The 22,134-nt window shown below is 36.5% G+C and overlaps 1 protein-coding gene across 8 annotated transcripts in view; it reads left to right on the top strand.

Moving 5' to 3' along the window:
• MCTP1 (multiple C2 and transmembrane domain containing 1) overlaps nt 1-22,134 on the top strand; it is a 580,456-nt gene that overhangs the window by 363,085 nt on the left and 195,237 nt on the right. For all 8 annotated transcript variants that reach the window (XM_066273828.1, XM_066273827.1, XM_066273825.1 and 5 more), the window contains 2 exons: nt 2,961-3,147; nt 7,909-8,002. In XM_066273828.1, coding sequence (XP_066129925.1) covers nt 2,961-3,147; nt 7,909-8,002 — 281 coding nt within the window. The remainder of the gene's footprint in view (nt 1-2,960; nt 3,148-7,908; nt 8,003-22,134) is intronic.

Below are 22,134 nucleotides of genomic sequence, written 5' to 3'. Positions count from 1 at the left end.
TGAGAGAGAAAGAAGATGAGGCGGGAAAACTAGGAAGCAATGCAGGGTGATATATTACTGGGCTGGTCACTTGTTTCCTGTGGTTCAGAGACACGGCTGACTGCTCTTCAGATGCACCTGCTTGGCCACATGTGGACAGGCAATATGGAGAATTTAATTTGAAATGACATTTGATGATTACTCATGAGCAGAGTTTTTAGGTGAATAAGAGATAAGCATAACTTCAACCAGCAAAAACAAAACAAAACAAAACAAAACATTGAAGTCATTAATATGTATTTGTATAAATAGACATTTTATAGATTAGAATGATTAAAGTCAAAATTCTGAAACACTAGATATAGGACAGGACTTGAGACTATTTATATAAGTATACTCAATATTGAAAATTTAGTAGCAGCAGAAAAGTATAATCCTCCCTGTAAATGTATAATGTTAATTGAAATTTTATTAGTTTCAGAGTTTTTAAAATTCAATTTTTAAATTTTTCTTAGCTTATTATCCTATAAGAGCAATAACTTATAGCCTTCTTCCCTAGCTTATATCTAGTTAAAGCATAAAAATAACATAATTCAGTAATTTGAAACTGATCATTTTTTTTGTTTAAAATGAATCCAGATATAACTCAGTTTAAGAACCACTGCAAACAGCACACATTTCCTACTTAATGACAGACTGGTCAAGAAAAAAAGCCAAAGCTGACCTGTGGTGGCGCAGTGGATAAAGCGTCGACCTGGAATGCTGAGGCCACTAGTTAAAAACCCCGGGCTTGCCAGATCAAGGCACATATAAGAAGCAACTGCTATGAGTTGATGCTTTCCACTCCTCCCCCGCCCTTTCTTCTCTTTCTTAATAAGTAAAAAAATAAAAAGCTAAGATCTTGCATTCTGGAGTCCCAAGTTCAGGTTCTGGCTCTGCCCATAACTAATTTTATTTCCATTAAGTCATATAACTTCTCTGGTCGTCAGTTTTCTTATCAGTAAATTAAGGTGATTTCAAGGATTACAAATCCTTATGCCTATAGATCCAGGTAAGAATTAAGTAAATTAACCTAGCTATAAATAATAGATAGCACTGGGGAGAGTAACTAAGAGGACATTTGCTTTATCTTTGAAATCGTTTAACTTCAAAACTTTACAAGAAAAATCAACAGATCTATGGGCCAGATTTGATCTGACAGTTGCCAGTTTGCAATGCCTTGGCCAGATTATCTTTAGATCATCTCCCCAAGTATAAAGCATTGAATGCAAGAACTCGAATATAACTGAGGAGCAGTCCAGCATCTGTATGACCAAGGCAAATGATAATAGGCATAGAAGGAGATCCTCTGGACAGTTTCAATGTGTTTTAGTGTTTTAAGAGTAATGAAGTGTTGTACCAAAAAATAAGGCAAGGACTGGACTAGGGAATGTATGGTCGAATTGAGTGAAAGGCCCTTCTTGGTCCCAAGTTTAACCAACCAAAAGTACTATCTGAATTGTAATCTCTGATCAATTCTCTGGTATCATACTCCTAATCTAGTCTAAAGATTCATTCACATTCAATAAACTACAGATGCTGGAAAGACCTGTAGAAAATGATATTAATGTTTTTCTTTTTATTAAAGAATATATTTAATTGGTTGTTTTTTATCATTGCTTTATTTTACCCTCAGTTTGTTCCAGGTGTTATTGACAAGAACTTAATTTCAATTAAAATTAGAATATTAGATAAGGCATTTAATATTCCCTTTCATCCTTCAGAATTAAAGGAGGCAGCACGAGAGTATTTTGAAATGGATGTTGTATTTGCAGAAACAATGAAGTCATTGGATATACATTCTGACTTTCAGATCTTTTTCTTTCTCAATAGTTAGCATTTAGCACACACACAATTTTCTGTCACTGACCAGGGCATTTCTCTCTCTCTTTTTTTTTATTTCTTGCATTTATATTCCTCTTACTCCCAATTGTTTCTAGTCCCAACCATCTCTGATGTCATTTTTGATAGGTAGAAATAAAAATAAATGTCAGATTTGGGTTCTATTCGTAAAATCACTCATGCGTAAAGAGATTTTTTTTAGCATAACTTTAAACTTTGAGGCTGTAATTATAGGAGTTTAAAATAAAACAATAAGTAATAAGGAGAGTAAATAATAAGAAGCAAAAGTTTAATTTGTCCCTGAGAGCTGACCACCGTCCTTATATGTTACCACATTTATTCTTGTGATTGGCTATTTCCTGTTTGAAATGCCTTTTACTCATATCTCCCCCCTTTCTCTCGGTTTACTGGCCTTGGAGGCACCACAGTATCTTTCTCCACTAAATCCATTAACATTTCTTTGAAAAGAGGGTTTAGCCCTCAGAGAGCTTCTTGTCCATGGGCTACCATGTTACGAAACCTCTTGGGACAAGTCTGCTACATAACATTTAAATTATCATGTTTTTATACAATTTGTTGGGTTTTTTATTTAGATTTATGAGTGTTCTAAGAGTAGATTGGCATGGTTTTAAAAATGTAAAACTTATGGCATCATCAGAGTGCATATTCTGGTCACTGCTTTATATATAACATTTATGAATGGGGGGAAAGCACCCATTGGTTTAAAGGTGATACAGAAATTCAGACTCTTCATAATTTTCCTCTCTAGACAGTTCATGGTAGTCTTTCTGTGAGCACTGGCCTAGGCCATCCAAAGATGGCCAAGCTATGAATATGGTGACAATGGGTAGTAATTGAATCAGATAAGCACATTTTTTGTATCTTACAGGAAATCAGCAATTAGACACTAACATAATCAGGGGATGAATTTTGTGAAAAAAGTCAGCTGCCATGAAGACATATTCTTCCAGTGGTCCAAATAGTATTTCTAGAGATTTATTTTTCACATAGCTCTGAGCAGCCTGCACTTCCATCCACTCTTTGATGTGTGTGGGGAGGGGGTGAAAAGCCACTTGCTAATTCAAAACCTTTGTTTCTAGGTGCCAGGTTGACCTGTCGGCCCTCAGTAGAGAACAGACACACAAGTTGGAATTGCAGCTGGAAGAGGGTGAGGGACACCTGGTGCTGCTGGTCACCCTAACAGCTTCGGCCACAGTCAGTATCTCTGACCTCTCTGTCAGCTCACTGGAGGACCAGAAAGAACGGGAGGAAATATTAAAGAGATATGTACGTATGTAACCCTCCCGCTTCGAGGTCATGTGTGACTAGATGAGGTTGTAAATAATTTACCTGCAGCAACAGAAGTACATCTGAAAAGCTGTCTGACAGCTCAATCAGCAGAAACAGAAAATTGGGCAGATACAGATGCCATGCATATCTTCACAGACGCATTGCATTTCCCCACTGATGTTTCGACACCAGGTGTTTGCTAGATAGAGCCTTTCAGAGTAAGTTCTAGATTCGGAGATGCCCTCAGTGATCTTATCATGCAGCACAATTATCATGCAGGGAAATTTTTCATTAAGGAAAGTCAGATTTATACAATATTACTTTTAAAGTTAATTCATTGACTCTTTATCATTAAAATGCATACTTCTTTGTCTTTCCAAGCTTGAAATGGAGTCAGTGGCACTTACGTTAATTAGTAGCTTGGCAACTAGAGGGCGTTCACAGAAATCATTATTATTTTCAACTGTATAGAAAAAGCCTCACTTTATTTCTTTAATCTTTTAAATTGAATGTGAAATATAATTAAAAGAAAGCCTCCTTACCTTTTGATCAAATGTAGAGAAATAGGGTGAAATAGTGAATCACTAAAATAAGTACCCTTCTCCCTGTTCCCATACCAAAATATGCACAATCAAACCTACCTCTTCCCCAGCCCCTCACACTGCGCATTTCCCACCATGTAGTTTTCCTGAATCAACAGAGAGGGGAGCTCTTACTCCACCGTTCTCTCTCAATAGAAGCACAAAAAAGCGAATACCTCAGTACCCGTGAAACTGGCAAAAACACATTTCCACTTAAAATTACAAAGCTTGTATTGTACGAGGCTGCCAGGTGTTTAGAAGTCTCCCCTAGACACTCGGCCATGAAACCAAGCTCCGACTAACAAAGAACTGCTTAATTTTTTTTTTTCAAAATATTCCTATTTGCTGACTGACATCCTTTCAATAACTGAATTTAATAAAGATGTACCTTATCAGGCCGTGCAGATAACATGAAGTGCTGGTACTAATGCTCTACAGTACTCTTCAAGCAGATTAGCAGGATGTGCGCTTCAGCAAATTTACTCTGACTATCTCCACTGAATCAGCTGTCTGCTAATGCTTGTACAGCTAACTCATCCACAGTGGTGTTATCATAAACAGTTTAATGGAGGTGACTTAGCAAGGCTAAATAGTATATATTTTTAAACTACTTAAGAGCCTAAGGTATTGTGTGGCATATTCTAATATATGATTGCTATTATAAAAATTATTCCACATTTTGGTACCTACCAAAACATAATCTCCTGTTACCAGAAGTGAGCTTCATGAATTAAAACAATTTAAAGGAATTAATTAGTATATGTATTAATATAAAATAATCTTAGCTATTATAATATTGTATTTCACGGATTAACATTTGATACTATTCCATATAGTGGAATAATATTGCAGGCTAGGTAATTGGAAATAATCCAACTATTACTGTTTCTTTTCATTTTTCTTTTTGCTGAATGGGCTTCCTTAAAATGGCCATTTCCATTTAGAATTTAAATATTTGTTCCACACTTTCTTTCAAATGTTATTATTTCAATAAAATGTAAAACATTATGTGGCTGTTCCAGCTAATTCTCACATTATGTTCTGCTTATTACATTGAAAAGTGAACCACATTTAAACAAACTATTTTTTAGCCTTGAATTTCAAGCATAGGCCTGTATCTCCCTCTACAGAGCTACTTGCGAGAAGCTGCTGTCTGCAATAGCACATATGTTATAACTAGTCCTAGCAACACAAGGACAAAGGCCTGTATCTTAGGGCTTCAGTGTTTCCTGTTTATTATATAGATTATGAAGCGAATGAATGTTCTATCTTGTCTGAATATCACTTATTTTAGAGCAACATATAAAGGAGATTAGTTTAAAAAATTATTTGTATGTTTTTCTGTGAGAAGATGTGTATTTTTTAAAGTTGAAGTTAAACTTAAGAATTTGGTTGTGACGAAAAAAGTAAATGAATCACCCGACTCCCACAGGAAAGAGCCCTGGAAAGGCTTTGCGTTGCTGCCGTTCAGCGGCTCATGGCGAAGCACTGAAGCCCCACGAATTAAACAGACATTACTGTGTGAGCCATTATTTGATCACCACATTCTGAAAAGATGGCTAATTCCATTTTTCTTTTTTTCTTCTTCTTTTGGGGGGAGGAAAGCAGGGAAGGTCAATAGGGGGCGGGTAGTAATGGGTAGTAGACCAAGAGCGATTGTGTGACCTTTTCAGAACGGGTATGCTGAACCCTTGCTCCCCCTTGTCACAGTTTAAAAACCAGAGGAGCTAGTTTAGAGAAGAAGTTGTTAGCATTCCATTTTTATTATGACATTTCACAGTCATCTGATTTAATGTCCCTTGACCGGATTGTCCACCGTGAGACGATGGGCTTGAAATGTTATTTAGAGCATTGATAAAAGGTGAGCGGTTCTAAGATGACAGCAAGTCATAAGGCTGGTGGTGTGACATTAATTTTCTCCATAACAGAGATGGAATAAGACGTCATGGTGACAAGCTGTCAATCAACCCTGGCCTCTCAGAGCATCTCGATGCCATAGGATGGGGTATTGCCTCTCCCCTAATAGAGCTGAACTGAGATGCTCTCCCTGACAGCTGCTGCAGCCATAGAGAAAATATATTATACAGCCTTTCATTAAAAAAATAAAGAGGACTCCTCTCCAGAGCATTTCAATCTTTTCCCATCTATTGAGGGCTGAAAGGATTCACAGCAAATCATAGATTCCTCTGCTATGGAAATTTCTGGCTTCAGAAGCCGTCCAGGTTTTGAAGCCTTCTAAAATAATCATAAATGACGAGGCAGGAATGCCTCTTGATGAAGCATTATTTAAAGTTAAATTTTTAAACTGAGAATATTTAAGTCTTTCACTTTTTTGGAATTCTTATCATAATCAATATGTCACTAGCCTAAGCGGTTGAAGTTCACAATAAATTACTGCGTGTGCCCTGATTCAAGGAAAGGAAACCTTCCAGCGATAATAGCCCCTCCAAATGGGAAGCAGAACGCCAGCGAGGGCGCAGCAAGGGCTGCGTGTCTGTGCGCTGGGGTTAGCAGTATGAAATGATTCTCAGATGTGAGGACTGATAATACTTGTTTTAGTTACAATGAAACTTGGTTTAAATTGCTTCTGAAAATTGAAGAACAGAAACCTTTTCAGGAAACTCTTCTCCAACATTAGGAAAGGAGATTTACCTGGTTACTGACACTTAGTAAACTCTGAGATAAGAAGCTTCCCAAACCTGATCATTACTACATTAGAAAGACAACATGGCCAGAAACCTCTGAATTCTGATACTGCTGTCTCAAGTTCCCACTGTGAAACCCTTAATTTACAGGAATTTAAATGGATAGAGAAGTACCTTTTGATTGAACCCTATAATCGGGGTAGCTTAAACAGTTTTGGGAGGTAAACAACTGTTTAAAAAAAATAAAAGATTAAGAGCTAATCCTTGTGCTAAACTCTTTTTTTTTAATTGGGTTATGAGATTACACATATATCTGAATTTCCTCCTCTCAATATACCAAGGTCATCGCTTCAGTGTAAACAGTGACTAATCATACGAACTGATAAAGTTAATGCCTACCGTGCAGTGAGCTTTTGCTCCTCAGTATTCTCACTTACACACTAATACAAAGATGCAAATATTTTAGTAACATTTTAATAGCAACTTAATTATGCAAAAATCTGTTATGCTCCCTAGTCATAAAGCATTTTAAAGATTATGATAAAGAAATACCTTTGAGTAGAAATGCTGATCTTGTTATAAGAAAAATGCTACAATTTATAAATAAACAAATACATATAAAGTTCTGTTTGTTCATTTTATTCTGTAAGTATTTGTGCCCATTAATTAGAGTTTTAAATTACTGTATTGGTATCCCTTTTAATTCCTTACAGTACCGTGCTTACTAAAACACTATCATTATTCATTTGTGAAATGAAGTAGGTTTTATCATTTGGATGTAATTCTTCTATCACAATTTCTCTACTTCTATACCTACTAAAAAGGTAAATAAATTTACTCATCACCTTTGAGTTTATTTTCAGTGATACATTTGATTTATTTTTGAAGATTATATGTCTTCTAGCTAAAAGATTTATAGAACACCTAAATCTTTTAAAGTAAATATAGGAAACAGTCTTTCACTAATTTAACTTTCATCTAGCACAGGCAATTTCCAATGCTCCTCAAGAAGTAAATAATAGAAAAAAATAATCAAGTTAATGTTGACTTTCTTACTCCCGGTGTCTGAAGTGTTAGATAGCCAACAACTTAAGATTCCATTTTAAAAAGTATGAGTTTCCAAAACATCATACCCAAAGAGAAAAGCTTTCTTGGAGTGCTTTGGTAAAGGTATTGAAAGGGAAAAGAACAGACATATCCTATTGTATAACTTATTATTCACCATCTACTGATAATTACTTATGGGGAAGAAATGTTGTAGTTTTTTTAAATTATTTCAAAAAATCTACTTATCAACAAATATCTACGTGTGTATGTATGTGGTATGTATGTGTATGTACACATTCATGATGATGGAAAGGTAATCTGTATTAAAGGTAATCTGTACAATACAAAGGGTATTGTATACAAATACCCTTTGAATCACTTAGGCGGCATCCTGAAATCAACCGTAAAACTTAGTATTTTCTAAGAACACTCTTTAAGACCATTTAGGACCTTTTTTTTCTAACACTGATGTTGGGTTCTTTCAGAGCCCATTGCAAATATTTCACAACCTGAAAGATGTGGGATTTCTCCAGGTGAAAGTAATAAGAGCAGAAGGATTAATGGCTGCTGATGTCACAGGTAAGAAATGATGTAATTACCCTACTGTATGTATATATAGATATTTAAATGTAAATATTCATAGATATCAAGCAGCATGAAAGGTCTGTACTATTTAATAATTGAACCCTTCATTTTAACGGATTGGATTATCAGAGTAAATAATATAAATATAAAGTTTCAGGGTTGATCTTACAAAGATTTGCCAACCACCAATTTTCTATATTATTACTGCTTTTTAAAAGAAGGGTATTGTATTAAAATATAAACAATAAAAACAGAATAACTTTTGAATTATTGCCTTCACCAAAGTTCAGTCAACATAGTCAGGAATTTTTTTCCCCTAGTTTTGTCATTTTGACATTTTGGAGTAATGCTGAACTATCTTCTCAGAGAGGGTGTCAGCTTACCCAAGGTGATACCATAGCATTGACACTTATAATTCAAACATGCATGAAATCAGTTGCATAGTTCATCAAAAGGTTTAGATGCATAATACTCAATTACGTGGTATGAACTCTTGGTATTTGGATTGCTGATCCAATTTCATAGTTATCCAAATTCTTTAGCACATTCCAGAGATAATTTTGGATATAAACTAAGCATCCACATTGTTCTAAACATTTTAAACCCAGAAATGGGCCTGTAAAAATGCCCATATTAGTCTTGTTTCTTAAAGCTTTTTGATTTGGGAATTGCTGTTTCTATAGCATATTAATTGGCTAATGGTAATTATTTCATCAATTTCCAAAAATAAATCATTGTTTTGAATTTGTAACTATGTGACCATTCCTTTATTGTTTAATTCTATAGGATTTAGGAATGTTCATACCATTTCTTAAATTGTCCACCTCAAAATGGGTAATAAATAGGACTGAATTCACCATTTATTGTATAAATTTTACTATTTCTGAAAGTATTCACTTATTATTTGTTTAAATATGCTTATCCTTGTATGTTTAGCAAGTTGACTCTAAACAGGCAACTGACTTATTTGAAGGAGAGAAGTGTACTTTTCCTATCATCAAAGGGCTTGCAAATCCATTATGTAATCACTAGTACACTTCTTTAATTCATTGAATCAAAACCAAATTAAAAGATCACGTGCCTTAAAACTAAAACAACAGATTGCTGCTCAACAATAGCAAATTTAAAAATTTTTTAAATAACAATGATAAAAATAGCATGATAAAAATAACAATGTTGAGAGTTTACAGTTTCTTTGAAGAGGTAAATATCAACTCATTTGTAAGCAAGAAGATAACAGCTACCAAATATTCTTTCAGAATAAGCATACCTGAAAATAGCAGGAGAAAAGGTAGTTTGTCATCTTTCTGGATACATTCTGACTTGGCTCCTCACACTAAACAATTAGTGAATGTTATGTTAATTCTTTTTTTTTTTTTTAATTTCTGATGTGGTTGTAATCAAATAAATCTGGAGACAATGATTCCTCTTTTTGTTATTATGCTATATTTATTATTATAATCAACAATAAATGATTGACTTTTCTTTTTTTGTTCACTTTGGACATAAACTTGAAGACTGGAATAGGAATGCAGTATTGCTTTTACACTAGGTGGTGACACCTATTCTGTGATGCTGGCAGCAGGGGGATTGGGAGTTCAGAGCAGTGGCATTCTCTCTCTGGAGACACATTCACTTTTTTTCAGAACTTTCTGTAGGGGAGGGGAACACCTATTGTTTGGCTGAAAACATCTGAAGATAGGGAGGAAAGCCTAAAATATTCAGTACCACAGAATGCTCAGAACTATCACTGAACATTTATAGTGAGCACAATAATTTCATGCCGAATAATTCAAGTCGCATTTACTTTACAAGCTTAGAAACCTGCCCATTATACAGCTTGAATGCAATTATATAGTTTGTTTCTCTTGGAGAGAAGCTGTCATTACTTTCAAAACATCATGAATATGCAAACTATGTTAACCCAGTTGGCCTATATGCCACTATGGAAGTTAAAGTACATGTTCTTTCAGAGTTGGCAAAAATAGATATTTTCTTTCCAATGGTTGTAACCTTCTAATATGCAAATTAATATGAATAACAATTGCCTTCTTATTAGGGATTCAATGAGACATAATTTTGATCTGATAAAATAAACTTCAATTTAGAGAATACTAAGTAACAGATTTTTCATTTATTCCCTTCAGTTTTAGGAATATAAATCTAATGATTCCCCATTCCACATCGACCTTATAATCTAATGTGCTCTGAATTGAACAAGAGAGATGTTGAACTAGTCAGGGGCAAGAGGATAATTCCGTCTTGGACCTTGCTCACTCTTGGACCTTCTGTGGTCTTTATGACATTTGGGTTGGTGGTAGAAACTGAGGAGCATATATTTAAGTCAGAAATATCTGAATACACTATCAGTTTTTAAAATAATCTTTACTTCTGATCAATATATATATATATTACTATATAATTTGGGGCAAAAATAAGCTTTTGTTCATCTCTTGTTCAATGAAGTACTTTAAAAATATGTTGTATACCTTAGTAGATAATCATAGTCAGGCTCTACAAGATATTCAGCAACAGTTTTTAAAAAATGGAAGTGAGTCAATGGTGCTGTCTTCAAATCCTCAAATTAGCATCCATGAGGAGTATTGTGGATGAAGAGTGGAGATTTTAAATCACTGACAACTCTCCATGCTAAGTGAAGAATATTTTCTGATCAGATATAATGAAGCTGATACTACAAGATGCTCAGTTGGCTTTGAAACATTTTTTTCTAGACAAGTCTAACAAGTTAAACTTATATTTGACCAACTTTGTAATGATCTGAACATAAAGTTAAATTTCTATAATTTAAGCAAATAATTTTAAATTACGAGAGTTCATCATTTAAAATGAGCACAGGAAAAAGAGATTCTGTAGTCTGTTAAGTATCCATCAATCTTACTGCACTTACAAAGAATTTTTTCTTTCAAAATGTAAAATTTTTCTTTTGTTACAACACATTCACTGAGAAACATTGTGATACTGTAGTGTCTCTGTGTGAAGAAAGGGCAATTGAGACTCTTTGAATGAGGGAGTATAAAGCACAAATTACTTTTTAATGAAACCCTCAATTCTTCCCCTGTCCACAAAAAGCCCATAGCCTTGTTCAGCTGAACACTACTACAGTAGGTCACTTCAGTTAAGCCCCTAATAAACTGTTGATGGTTGAGGGTAGCTTTTTCTTCAATCTCAATAGCCCAGTGTTGGACAGTGCACTTCAAATCATTAAGGTTAATACAGATTTAAAAAAGAGATTAACTCTGCTGGTTAAGGCCTCAATTTACAACTCCCACACATACACATGCATTGAGCAAGGCACAAGAGTAGATTGAAATTTCAGTCAGATTGTGGGCTGCCTTTCACTGTCTGAGAAAGTGGCACTCCAGTTTTCAAAGTTGGTCAGCTAAATTCTTCGTGAAGGGAAAAGTTTAATTAACTGAAAAATACTGTGCAGTACAACTTACAACTTACTTACCTTTCGACTAACCAGTGAAAAGGTTAATGTCTCTCTATGCCATCAAAGCAAAATCTAGACTGTCTGGCCCCGTGTTCACTGGGGAAGACTCTTTCTACCGCTAAATCACATGTTCCTTAAAATTGGATAGACTGTGAGAAGAGAAATACCAATGGGGAAAAGTTTTCATTTATGTGTGTGTTTTTATTTTTTTGGTGGTGGAAACAGTTCATGTTGAAATTTGCCTTTTCTAGCTCATAATTATTCTTTTTCTTCGATGGGTCCTAATTTCTGCTTTCAACAGAACATTTAAAGTCTTTATATTGAGTGAGGCTTTCTTTTCAGAGTACTTAGACCTGGCCCATTGGTTCTTTCAAGTTCTGAAAGAAGTAAGAGAAAAGAATTCTTTTGCTCAGCCCCTCCCCTTCGTTTGCCCTGAGTTGTGTTTTGAGCTCCCGAGGAAGAGGTCGCAGCCTCCCCAGGGACACAGGCACTCAGTTTCAGCAGCAGTGAGACCGGAGCACTGTGGAACACTTTCAAAGGACGCCCTACCTTTCCACTGTGTTAAAAGGCACACTAATAGAAAACTTCTGCAGTCCAGGTGAATTGATATCTCAAATTAATGCACCATCTCTTTCAGGAAACAACAGAGGGAAAGGGGGAGAAAAAGGAAGAGAGAGAACTTTACAATTAACGTAGTCTGTCACTGAAAGAGTCCTGTTTAAATGAGCATGTCTCTTTCTAAAGCAAGGCTCCAAATACAGGCTTGTGTTGGACTCACCAGCCCTACAGTCTGGAAACCAACTAGTTATTAAGAGAGATGTTTACCACCCCTTTATTTGCATAGACTTTCCCTGTGTTTTTTCTTTAGGAAAACTGTCTTCATTGTTGGAAAATATTTAAGTAGCAAAACAGCAGAAAAAAAAGACATGCTACAGTTTTTTTTTCCAGCTTCTGTGAAAGTCTTATTATCTTAAGAAATAACAGTTAGCAGCTCAGATTCATTAGCAAGCTAAATTTAAGCCCCATTTGACAGGCTGCCTGGAAAACATTTTGTTTTGCTGTCTGTGGGCTTTAATTAAGATGTGTTCAATTTCAGTCCTCTCAGACTAGCCCCCCTCCCCAACTTGCTGTGTCACAGACCGGCGATCAGACACTTTTAGATGGTCCGGCCCATGACTTTGACCTTCTGCGCAGTCCAGCGTTCCCTGGGGAACCGTTCAACTCATGAGGTCTGATTTCACACTTCCAGGATGCCTCAGCTCTCTTAACAATGACAGGGAGACAAAGCCCTTTAGAGCAGGCCGCATGGGGACTTGTTTAAATTGGAAACCAGAGAGGAGTCAAGGAACAAGGTTATGGGCTACAGAATAGTGCTTTTAATAAAGAGCTCACAGCTCTGGCTCCGCTCAAAGAGGTCCACCTCTGTACAATTAATTGAGCCATTTATCTGGAGCATCTTAGGCCTCTACTTTCTCACAGACTTGCATGGTAAATATCAGCTAAGAAGCAAATGAGATATGCATGAAATGAATTTTAACACTTTGATTACTGTGCCTCCAGTCTTCATTAAAAGTAAATTTATTTGTATTTCTGACCTCATTATCAATAGACTGCCTGCATTTTTATTGGTTCCTGTGATTTCCAGCTTGAGTATGTCATAAAGGTGTATTTTATAGAGATTTGGATTTATTATTCTTAGCATTTTCTCTGAACATTCTGGGTCTATTCAGAGAAAGAAAGTGAAAAAAAAATAGCTACAGAAAAAGGCAAGTCTGGTTTTTGAAAGTTTTATATATGGTTGGAGAAATGCCAAGCACATATAAATAACAGATACATGATATTGTCCTTTAAAATACTAATTTTTTGTGAGTTGCTCAAGCAAATTGCACAAGACATATGCAATTGTTGCCTCAGTGGCCCTCAGAATACAACCTGTCTACTGGAAGAAGTAGCTGTGTTGCTTCTTTTATAGAATTATAGCAGTTTGAATTTTTAATAGCTCGTTACTTCAAGTGTCATTGCCACATACAGTAACATTGACTATATCTGATAAATTCAGCCTTAAATTTGATGATCATTATTATTTAAAATCTGTGTTTGTAGAGGAAGAGGATATATACCCTTTAAACTCTACATTGTTCCATTGAAGTATTATAAAAAATATAGTAGAAGCCTTTCATATTTGTAAATTATCAAGGGTAATATCATTTACCAAATAAAAGGAGTTATGTGTGGATATTATTCTTAATTTTTGAACTTTCACTATCTGAAAATCTTAATTATATTGCTTAAAACAGAAAAAATCTGTCTTACACAAAATGTATTGAAAATTGCTCAAGCAAAGTATGCTTTATTTCCATTATATAAATAAAGTTATCCCTGTTTTCTTTTAAATAATTAAGAGAATTTAAAAGAATAAATAATTCTTTTAAATAATTATAGAGAAGACTACTAAGCAGATAATGTACTCTGAGAAGAAATTTCATCCAATTTATGATGCATCAAAAATATCCAACACCTAACATTGTTATCATTATAATATACCTAATTTAGAAAACAATAATACACATATATATGCTAAATATCTTAACACTATATAAATCTCTTTCTTAAGAATGAGACTAAACAAAGGCATCAAAAGGAAAGCAAATCATTGATTTTCATTCTTTTATGGCACCATGTAGATATAAAAGTTGCTTCCTTTTAGTTGCATTTTTTAAAAAATCATATTCTAATTATAAAAATGCAAAAGTCTTGTAAAAACAAACAGTGGTTATCAAATATTTGTGAAAAGGGAAATTAGAATGATAATTTAACACCAAGACTGGTAAGACCTGGCTATAAATTAGTGTTTTTACCGGGAATGCAGACATCATGTGATTCTCATGGTTAGAAGATACTGCTCTGGAAGAATACGCGGAATGACAAGAGATTCATAATGGGGTTTGATATAATCTAAAGGTGAAGGACTACAGGCTAAGAAAGGGGGGTCCCACTATCAATGGGAAATGAAGGGAGAAGAAAATAATTGAGTTCCGTAGAACTAAGATTACAAAATGATCCTTTGAGCAAAAAAATATAAAGAAGTACTGATTTGGTCTGGATTTCACTCACTGCTTGAAGAAATACTTTCAGATGCTAGAATCACTGTTTAAAATTAAACTATAATTTATATTTTGTTTTATTATGATATAGTTTTGTAAATAAGCAATGCATCTCTTAGAAAATTGGATTTGGGAAATGCTGCAAACAGAGAGAATTTGAAAAAAACTCCTATTATACAAATATTTCGGTTATATGATAATATAGGTAGACACATAAATGACTAAATAGTCAAGCCCAAAGAGTGAGTATATTAAAAGGTTGATGTCAATGGGGATGCCAGGCAGAGGAATACAGGAAGCTGTCATTGGTCTATCTAACCTGGTCAATTTATTTACTAATGACTTTGAAGACATAATTGATTACTTCCTTATGAAACTTGCTAGTAGGGATAGTTAACTTATTTTATATGAGACCAATCTATAGATGTATCTTATATGTATAGTATATCTATCCATATACAATTATATAATAGGCTTAGTTCAACAAGATGAGCATTTAAAAGTATAGTCAATAATCTTATAGTAAGTTTGCAGGGTGACAAACTACTAGATGGTGACAAAATTAGTGGGATGATCACATTTTAAGATATAAAAAAGTTGAATTTTTTAAAGTACAAATCAAAACCTTACCTGAATATAAAAGAGTGATGCCTTGCTTTAACAATAGGAAATATAGAAAACATTTTAGGATTTGAATTGGGTTTAAACCCCATGAAAGTAAGTTATGCATACATCAGTTTTGTTACATTGAATAAAAGAAAACTGATTAAAATAATAAACTTTTTGGACTCATCAGACACACTGTGGTATGAATTCACTTTTGGAAGCTGTTCTTTAAAGAGGGATATTGGTAAACTAAGCAGATTGTATTCTCAATTATATTATCTGGTATTTAAAGTTAAGTCTATGGAGAATAGCCCAAGGAAAAGGAAAGACTTCCAGTGAAGATGGCGACAGTACTCACATCCACCTACAACCATATCAAAATTAACTAAACTACAGAACAACTATTGTTCAGAACCACCTGCAATCTAGCTGAATGGAAGTCCTACATCTAGAAATTTAAAGAAGAAACCACACTGAGATTGGTAAGAGGGAAGAGATGCAGAATGGGCTGGTCCTACACCCACCTTTGGCAGATAAAAACAGAGAGTGATATCTTGGCTGCAGAGGTCTCCCTTGAGGAACAAGGGGTCCCAGCCCCACACCAGGTCCCCAGGCCCAGGGTCTCAGTGCTGGGAAGAGAAGTCCCCATGACTTGTGGCTGTAAAAACCAGGGGGAATTGAGTCTGGGTGAGACAGAGGGCTGCTGGAGTCCCAGGAAGTTCCTCTTAAAGAACCTGCACACAGACTTACTCTGACTCACTCCCTCTGAGCTCCAGTGCTGAGATAGTAGCTCAAAGGCACCAGGGCATATGAGGAGGAACTGAAATGTCTGGCATCAGACTGAGTGCTTGGAGGGGACAGATTTTTCCCAGACAAAAGTGCTAGCAGAGGCCATTTTTCCGTTCATGAGCCATCCCCCCAACAGAGAGGGTAGGCAGGTGCCATGTCTGAGTCTCCATCGACCTGGCTCACACTGTTCGCCCCATCCTGGTGATTTCCTGAGACCACACTCCACCAAACTTGTGGGCCCACCCAGGCTTTTCCATACAAATGGCCTGTTTTGGCTCTCACATTAGAACAGGTGCGGGAACCTATGGCTCGCGAGCCAGATGTGGCTCTTTTGATGACTGCGTCTGGCTTGCAGACAAATCTTTAATAAAAAAAAATAACATTAAAAATATAAAACATTCTCATGTATTACAATCCATTCATCTCCTACCACTCATGTTCATGGTTGCGGGTGGCTGGAGCCAATCACAGCTGTCCTCCGGGACAACACCAAATTTTATTGGATAATGTGTAATGTACATGGGTCGTCGTATGGCTCTCACGGAATTACATTTTAAAATATGTGGTGTTCATGGCTTTCTCAGCCAAAAAGGTTCCCGACACCTGCATTAGACTTTCCTAAAATCTCTCAAACAAGCAGCATGCCTTGTACCTCTTACCAAGCGGCCCTAAGCACTGCACTAACATCAGCCAGCAGTGTTTCACAGCTTGGACTCTCTGGGCACCTCCAAGCCCTACACAAGTAGCTGGTAGCTGCAGATCACTTTGTAGCTCAAGCCTGAGCAGAACACAGGTGGTGGCTGACGTTGGCCTGTACCTCCCGAGAGGCCCAGAGTCAGCACACCCAATGGACAGCTTCAGACCACAGCAAAACACCACCCAACCACCTCCACAACAACACACTCAAGGGATAGACTCAGCAGGCGCCAGAGCTCCACTGAAGAAAGTATTGTTCTGTGAGGTCGACCTGCACAGCTGATCCTCCACGACTGTCAGTAGTTGCAGCCAGTCCTTGCACTGAGCTAAAGGTAAATCCCTCCCATTGACATGCTAACAGCAATCAAGACTCACCTACAACAGGAGGGTGTACATAGCCCACACAGTGTAGGGGGAGCACGAAAGGAGTACCAAGCATCAGTGATTGGGGAAGCTGTGCCAGTGGGCCCTGCGGGGCACCTGCTACCTGAGTTCACTCTACCAAGACCAAGAGGCATGGCAGCTCATGGAAACAGACACAGGGAGGCTCCCAAAATGAGGAGACAGAGAAACGTGTCCCAGATGAAAGAACAGAACAGAACGCCAGAAAAAAGAACTAAACAAAATGGAGAAGAACAATCTACCAGATGCAGAGTTCAAAACACTGGTTATAAGGATGCTCAATGAACTTAGGGGAAGAGTAATTGAACTTAGAACTTCAACAGTACATGGAAACCTTAAAACAGAACTGGTCAGAAATAAAGGCTACACTAACTGAAACAAATAACTTAAAGGGAATCAATAGTAGAGTCAATGAAGCCAAGAATCAAATCAGTGATTTGGAATATATGAAAACAAATCAACCAATCAGAGAACAAAAAGAAAAAAAACTCAAAGAAATAAAGATAGTGTAAAGAACCTCTGGGACGACTTTTTTAAGTGTACCAACATTTGCATTGTGGGGGTGCTGGAAGGAGAAGAGAGAGAGCAAAAATATAAAAACCTATTTTAAAAAAATAATGACAAGAAACTTCCTTAACCTGGCGAAGGAAATAGACATACAAGTCCAGGAAACACAGAATCTCAAACAAGATGAACCTAAAAGTTACACAACAAGACACATCATAATTAAAATGCAAAAGAGAATCTTAAAAGCAGCAGGATATGAGCAGTTGGTTACCTTCAAGGGAGCTCCCATGAGACTGTCAGCTGATTTGCAACAGAAACTTTGCAGCCAGAAGGGAGTCGCAAGAAATAATCAATATGATGAAAAACAAGGACCTACAACCAAGATTGCTTTACCCAGCAAAGTTATTTAAAAATCAAAGAACAGATAAAGTGCTTCCCAGACAAGAAAAAGCTAAAGGAGTTTATCACAACCAAACTGGTATTACATGAAATATTAAAGGGCCTTCTTTAAGAAAAAGAACTAGGCCTGACCAGGTTGTGGCACAGTGGATAGAGCATTGTCCTGGAATGCTAAGGACCCATGTTTGAAACCCTGAGTTGCCAGCTTGAGCACATGCTCATCTGGCTTGAGCACAGGCTCACCAACTTGAGCACAGGGTCACTGGCTTGAGTGTAGGATCATAGACATGACCCCATGGTGGATAACTAGAGCCCAAATGTCACTGGCTGAAGCCCAAGGTTGCTGGCTTCAGCATGGAGGGGGTCACTGGCTTGGCTGGAGCTCTCAGTCAAGGCATGTATGAGAAAGCAATCAATGAACAACCAAAGTGCCAGAACTACAAGTTGATGCTTTTCACCTCTTTCCCTTCCTGTTTGTCTGTCTGTATCTCTCTCTACAAAATAAAAGAACTAAAAATGTTTTTAAATATGAATAATAAAATGGCAATAAAAATATATCTATTAACAAATGAATCTAAAAAACCAATAAACAAAGAAACAGAACAGAAACAGACTCAGATATAGAAGACATTTTGACAGTTACCAGATGAGAAGGAGGATGGGTGAAAAGATGAAGATTTTAAGAAGTGCAAATTGGTTGTTACAGAATAGTCACGGTGAAGCAAAGTACAGCATAGACAATATAGTAAACACTATTCTGATAACAATGGATGGTGTCAGATGAGTACTAGATATATTGGGATGATTACTCAGTTATGTGATGTCTAATCACTGGGGTTTATACCTGAAACTAATACATTATTGTATGTCAATTGTAATTGAAAAATAATAAATGATTTAAATTAGATAATAATAGCAACAATCAACATTTATTGAACCCTTATTATGTCAGACACTACTCCAAACTTAGTAAAAGTATTATCACAATTAATCTGACAACAGCCTCATTAGTTCCTGTTGTTATCTCGCTTTACAAATCAGAAAACCAAGGTGTGGAGAGGCTAAATAACTTGTCTACATTAGCATGCTGAGAAGACTCTGTGACAACTGTTTACATTATTCCAGCTTGCAGTCTGCAGCAGCAAATAGACCCCACATGCTCAGTTAACTGAGTTCAAATGTCAGATCATAGGCAACTATATCCGATTGGTACAACCTAAATTATATCTGCAACGCCAGTTGTGAGAAAGCCTAAAAATGTCACTTTGGCCTTTGTGGACTCTCTAGTTCTAAAAGAGATACTAGAAGGTAGTTAGATTAGAGCAGGGGTCCCCAAACTTTTTACACAGGGGGCCAGTTCACTGTCCCTCAGACCGTTGGAGGGCCGGACTATAAAAAAACTATGAACAAATCCCTAAGCACACTGCACATATCTTATTTTAAAGTAAAAAACAAAACAGGAACAAATACAATATTTAAAATAAAGAACAGGTAAATTTAAATCAACTAACTGACCAGTATTTCAATGGGAACTATGGGTCTGCTTTTGGCTAATGAGATGGTCAGTGTCTGGTTCCATATTTGTCAATGCTAGCCGTAACAAGTGATATGACGCGCTTCCGAAGCCCTGACGCATGCGTCCCGCATCGCTGCGCTTTGTGGCGCCACCACATACAGCACACAGGATGCATCCTGTGCTCTCTCACTGACCACCAATGAAAGAGGTGCCCCTTCCGGAAGTGCGGCGGGGCCGGATAAATGGCCTCAGGGGGCCACATGCGGCCCGCGGGCCGTAGTTTGGGGACCCCTGGATTAGAGGCTCAGCAAGGCATTCCACACTATCTACCGTATTTTTTGCTCCATAATACACACCTGACCATAAGATGCACCGAGGGTTTTAAGGAGGAAAATAAGAAAAAAAAAATATTCTGAACCAAATGGCATGTTAAAATATTTCATAAAATATACCACAATAATATTTCTACAATGTAAACTCAACAGCAGTGTTAACAACCATTAGCACTGTTATTAACAAATGAGAAGAGACTTTAATGTTTAAATACTCTTCTAGTTGTCCGGGAACCCGCCGCAGCTACAAAAAAATGAATATTCGCTCCGTAAGATGCACGGGCATTTTCCCCTCCACTTTTGGGGGGTAAAGTGCATCTTATGGAGTGAAAAATACAGTAATACAGGAGGACAGGAAATGAACATTCATCAGATAGTGACAGGTGCTGTGCCCCTACTTTATGCCCATTTATTTATTTAAACTTAAATATTACTACCGGGGGCAAATCATAGAATAAATAAAAGCTACAGAGACATAGTTTTGTGCATAATGTAAGGAAGCATTTCTCAAAAATTGTAATTCACAAAAAATCGGTCAGAGTATTCCTGTGGAGGTATCAGTTCCCATCACTGGAGCTGGTAAAGCAGGTTTCAGAGAAATCCAAACCAGATGAGTTTTTGAACATGGCCTCTAAGTCTCAAAATCTGAGATCTTGTAGTAGGTACTAAAGTGAATAACAGACTCCTGAATGAGTAGATACTACGTAGAAGAGAAATAAAAAGACAAAGATAACATTCTAAAGACAGAGACTTGACAGATGACAATTTTCAGTTTTATTGCCTAAAAATATAAAAAGATTAAGTCACTTAATATAGTACTTAACCTTTTAAGTCTAAAGAATTTTATTCCACCACAAAAGATCTCTTCAGCTAATTAATTTTCTTACAGAGATTATCTGAAACTTCATGCTCTTTTGTGGAGCATCAAATTGAATATATATTTACTATAGGTCCTAAAATATTTATAAGAGCTTATAAAAACAAAGGAACTTGTCATGTATTTTTATACTCATTTTAGACCAAACAACTTTTGTGTTTTTAATCTTATAACAAGTCACTTGCATATACTTTCTTTATTAAATATTAATTGAAAATAAAGTATTTAAACATTTTTACCATAATGTATTCAGACTCTCAAAAGCTTAGACATAATTTCTTCATAGCCTATCCTCAATTTTATAGATCCCATAGTTTTCCTTTTCTTTCATTTCCAGCTTCTTATCTGTCTCATTTTTTTTAAAAATAAATTTTTATTAATGGTAATGGGATGACATTAATAAATCAGGGTACATATATTCAAAGAAAACATGTCTAGGTTATTTTGTCATCAAATTATTTTGCAAACCCCTCGCCCAAAGTCAGATTGTCCTCCGTCACCCTCTATCTAGTTCTCTGTGCCCCTCCCCCTCCCCCTAACTCTCTCCCTCCCTCCCTCCCATGTCCTCCCTCCCCCCCCACCCTTGGTAACCACCACACTCTTGTCCATGTCTCTTAGTCTCATTTTTATGTTCCACCAATGTATGGAATCATGTAGTTCTTGTTTTTTTCTGATTTACTTATTTCACTCCTTATAATGTTGTCAAGATCCCACCATTTTGCTGTAAATGATCTGATGTCATCATTTCTTATGGCTGAGTAGTATTCCATAGTATATATGTGCCACATCTTCTTTATCCAGTCTTCTATTGAAGGGTTATCTGTCTCATTTTATTTCCTAATCTTTTGTCATAAATTTCAAGCTTCCCAGCATATACCAAGATGATTCAATTCTAAGACTCAAGAATATATCTAGCCTGACCAGGCGGTGGTACAGTGGATAGAGCGTCGGACTGGGATGTAGAGGACCCAGGTTCGAGACCCCGAGGTCGCCAGCTTGAGCACGGGCTCATCTGGTTTGAGCAAAGCTCACCAGCTTGGACCCAAGGTTGCTGGCTCAAGCAAGGGGTTACTCGGTCTGCTGAAGGCCCACAGTCAAGGCACATATGAGAGAGCAATCAATGAGCAACTAAGGTGTTGCAACAATAAACTAATGATTGATGCTTCTCATCTCTCTCTGTCCCCGTCTATCCCTCTCTCTGACTCTCTGTCTCTGTAAAAAAAAAAAAAAAAAAGAATATATCTAGTTACACACGATACTATAAATTGTCTTTTGCATCTAGTTCTAGTTCCCACAGGAAATAAAGTCATATCTACATAAAGTTTTTATTTCCATTGCTCTTTGTCATGGTTCTCAAACTGTGGCCCAGGGACCTCTGGGGATGCCAATCCTCTCAAGTTTCTGTGAAGTCACAACTACTTCCATAATTCTAAGGTGTTAATTG

This window comes from Saccopteryx bilineata, chromosome 4 (assembly GCF_036850765.1).
Source record: "Saccopteryx bilineata isolate mSacBil1 chromosome 4, mSacBil1_pri_phased_curated, whole genome shotgun sequence".
NCBI lineage: Eukaryota > Metazoa > Chordata > Mammalia > Chiroptera > Emballonuridae > Saccopteryx > Saccopteryx bilineata.
This window is presented reverse-complemented; position numbering and strand designations above follow the sequence as displayed.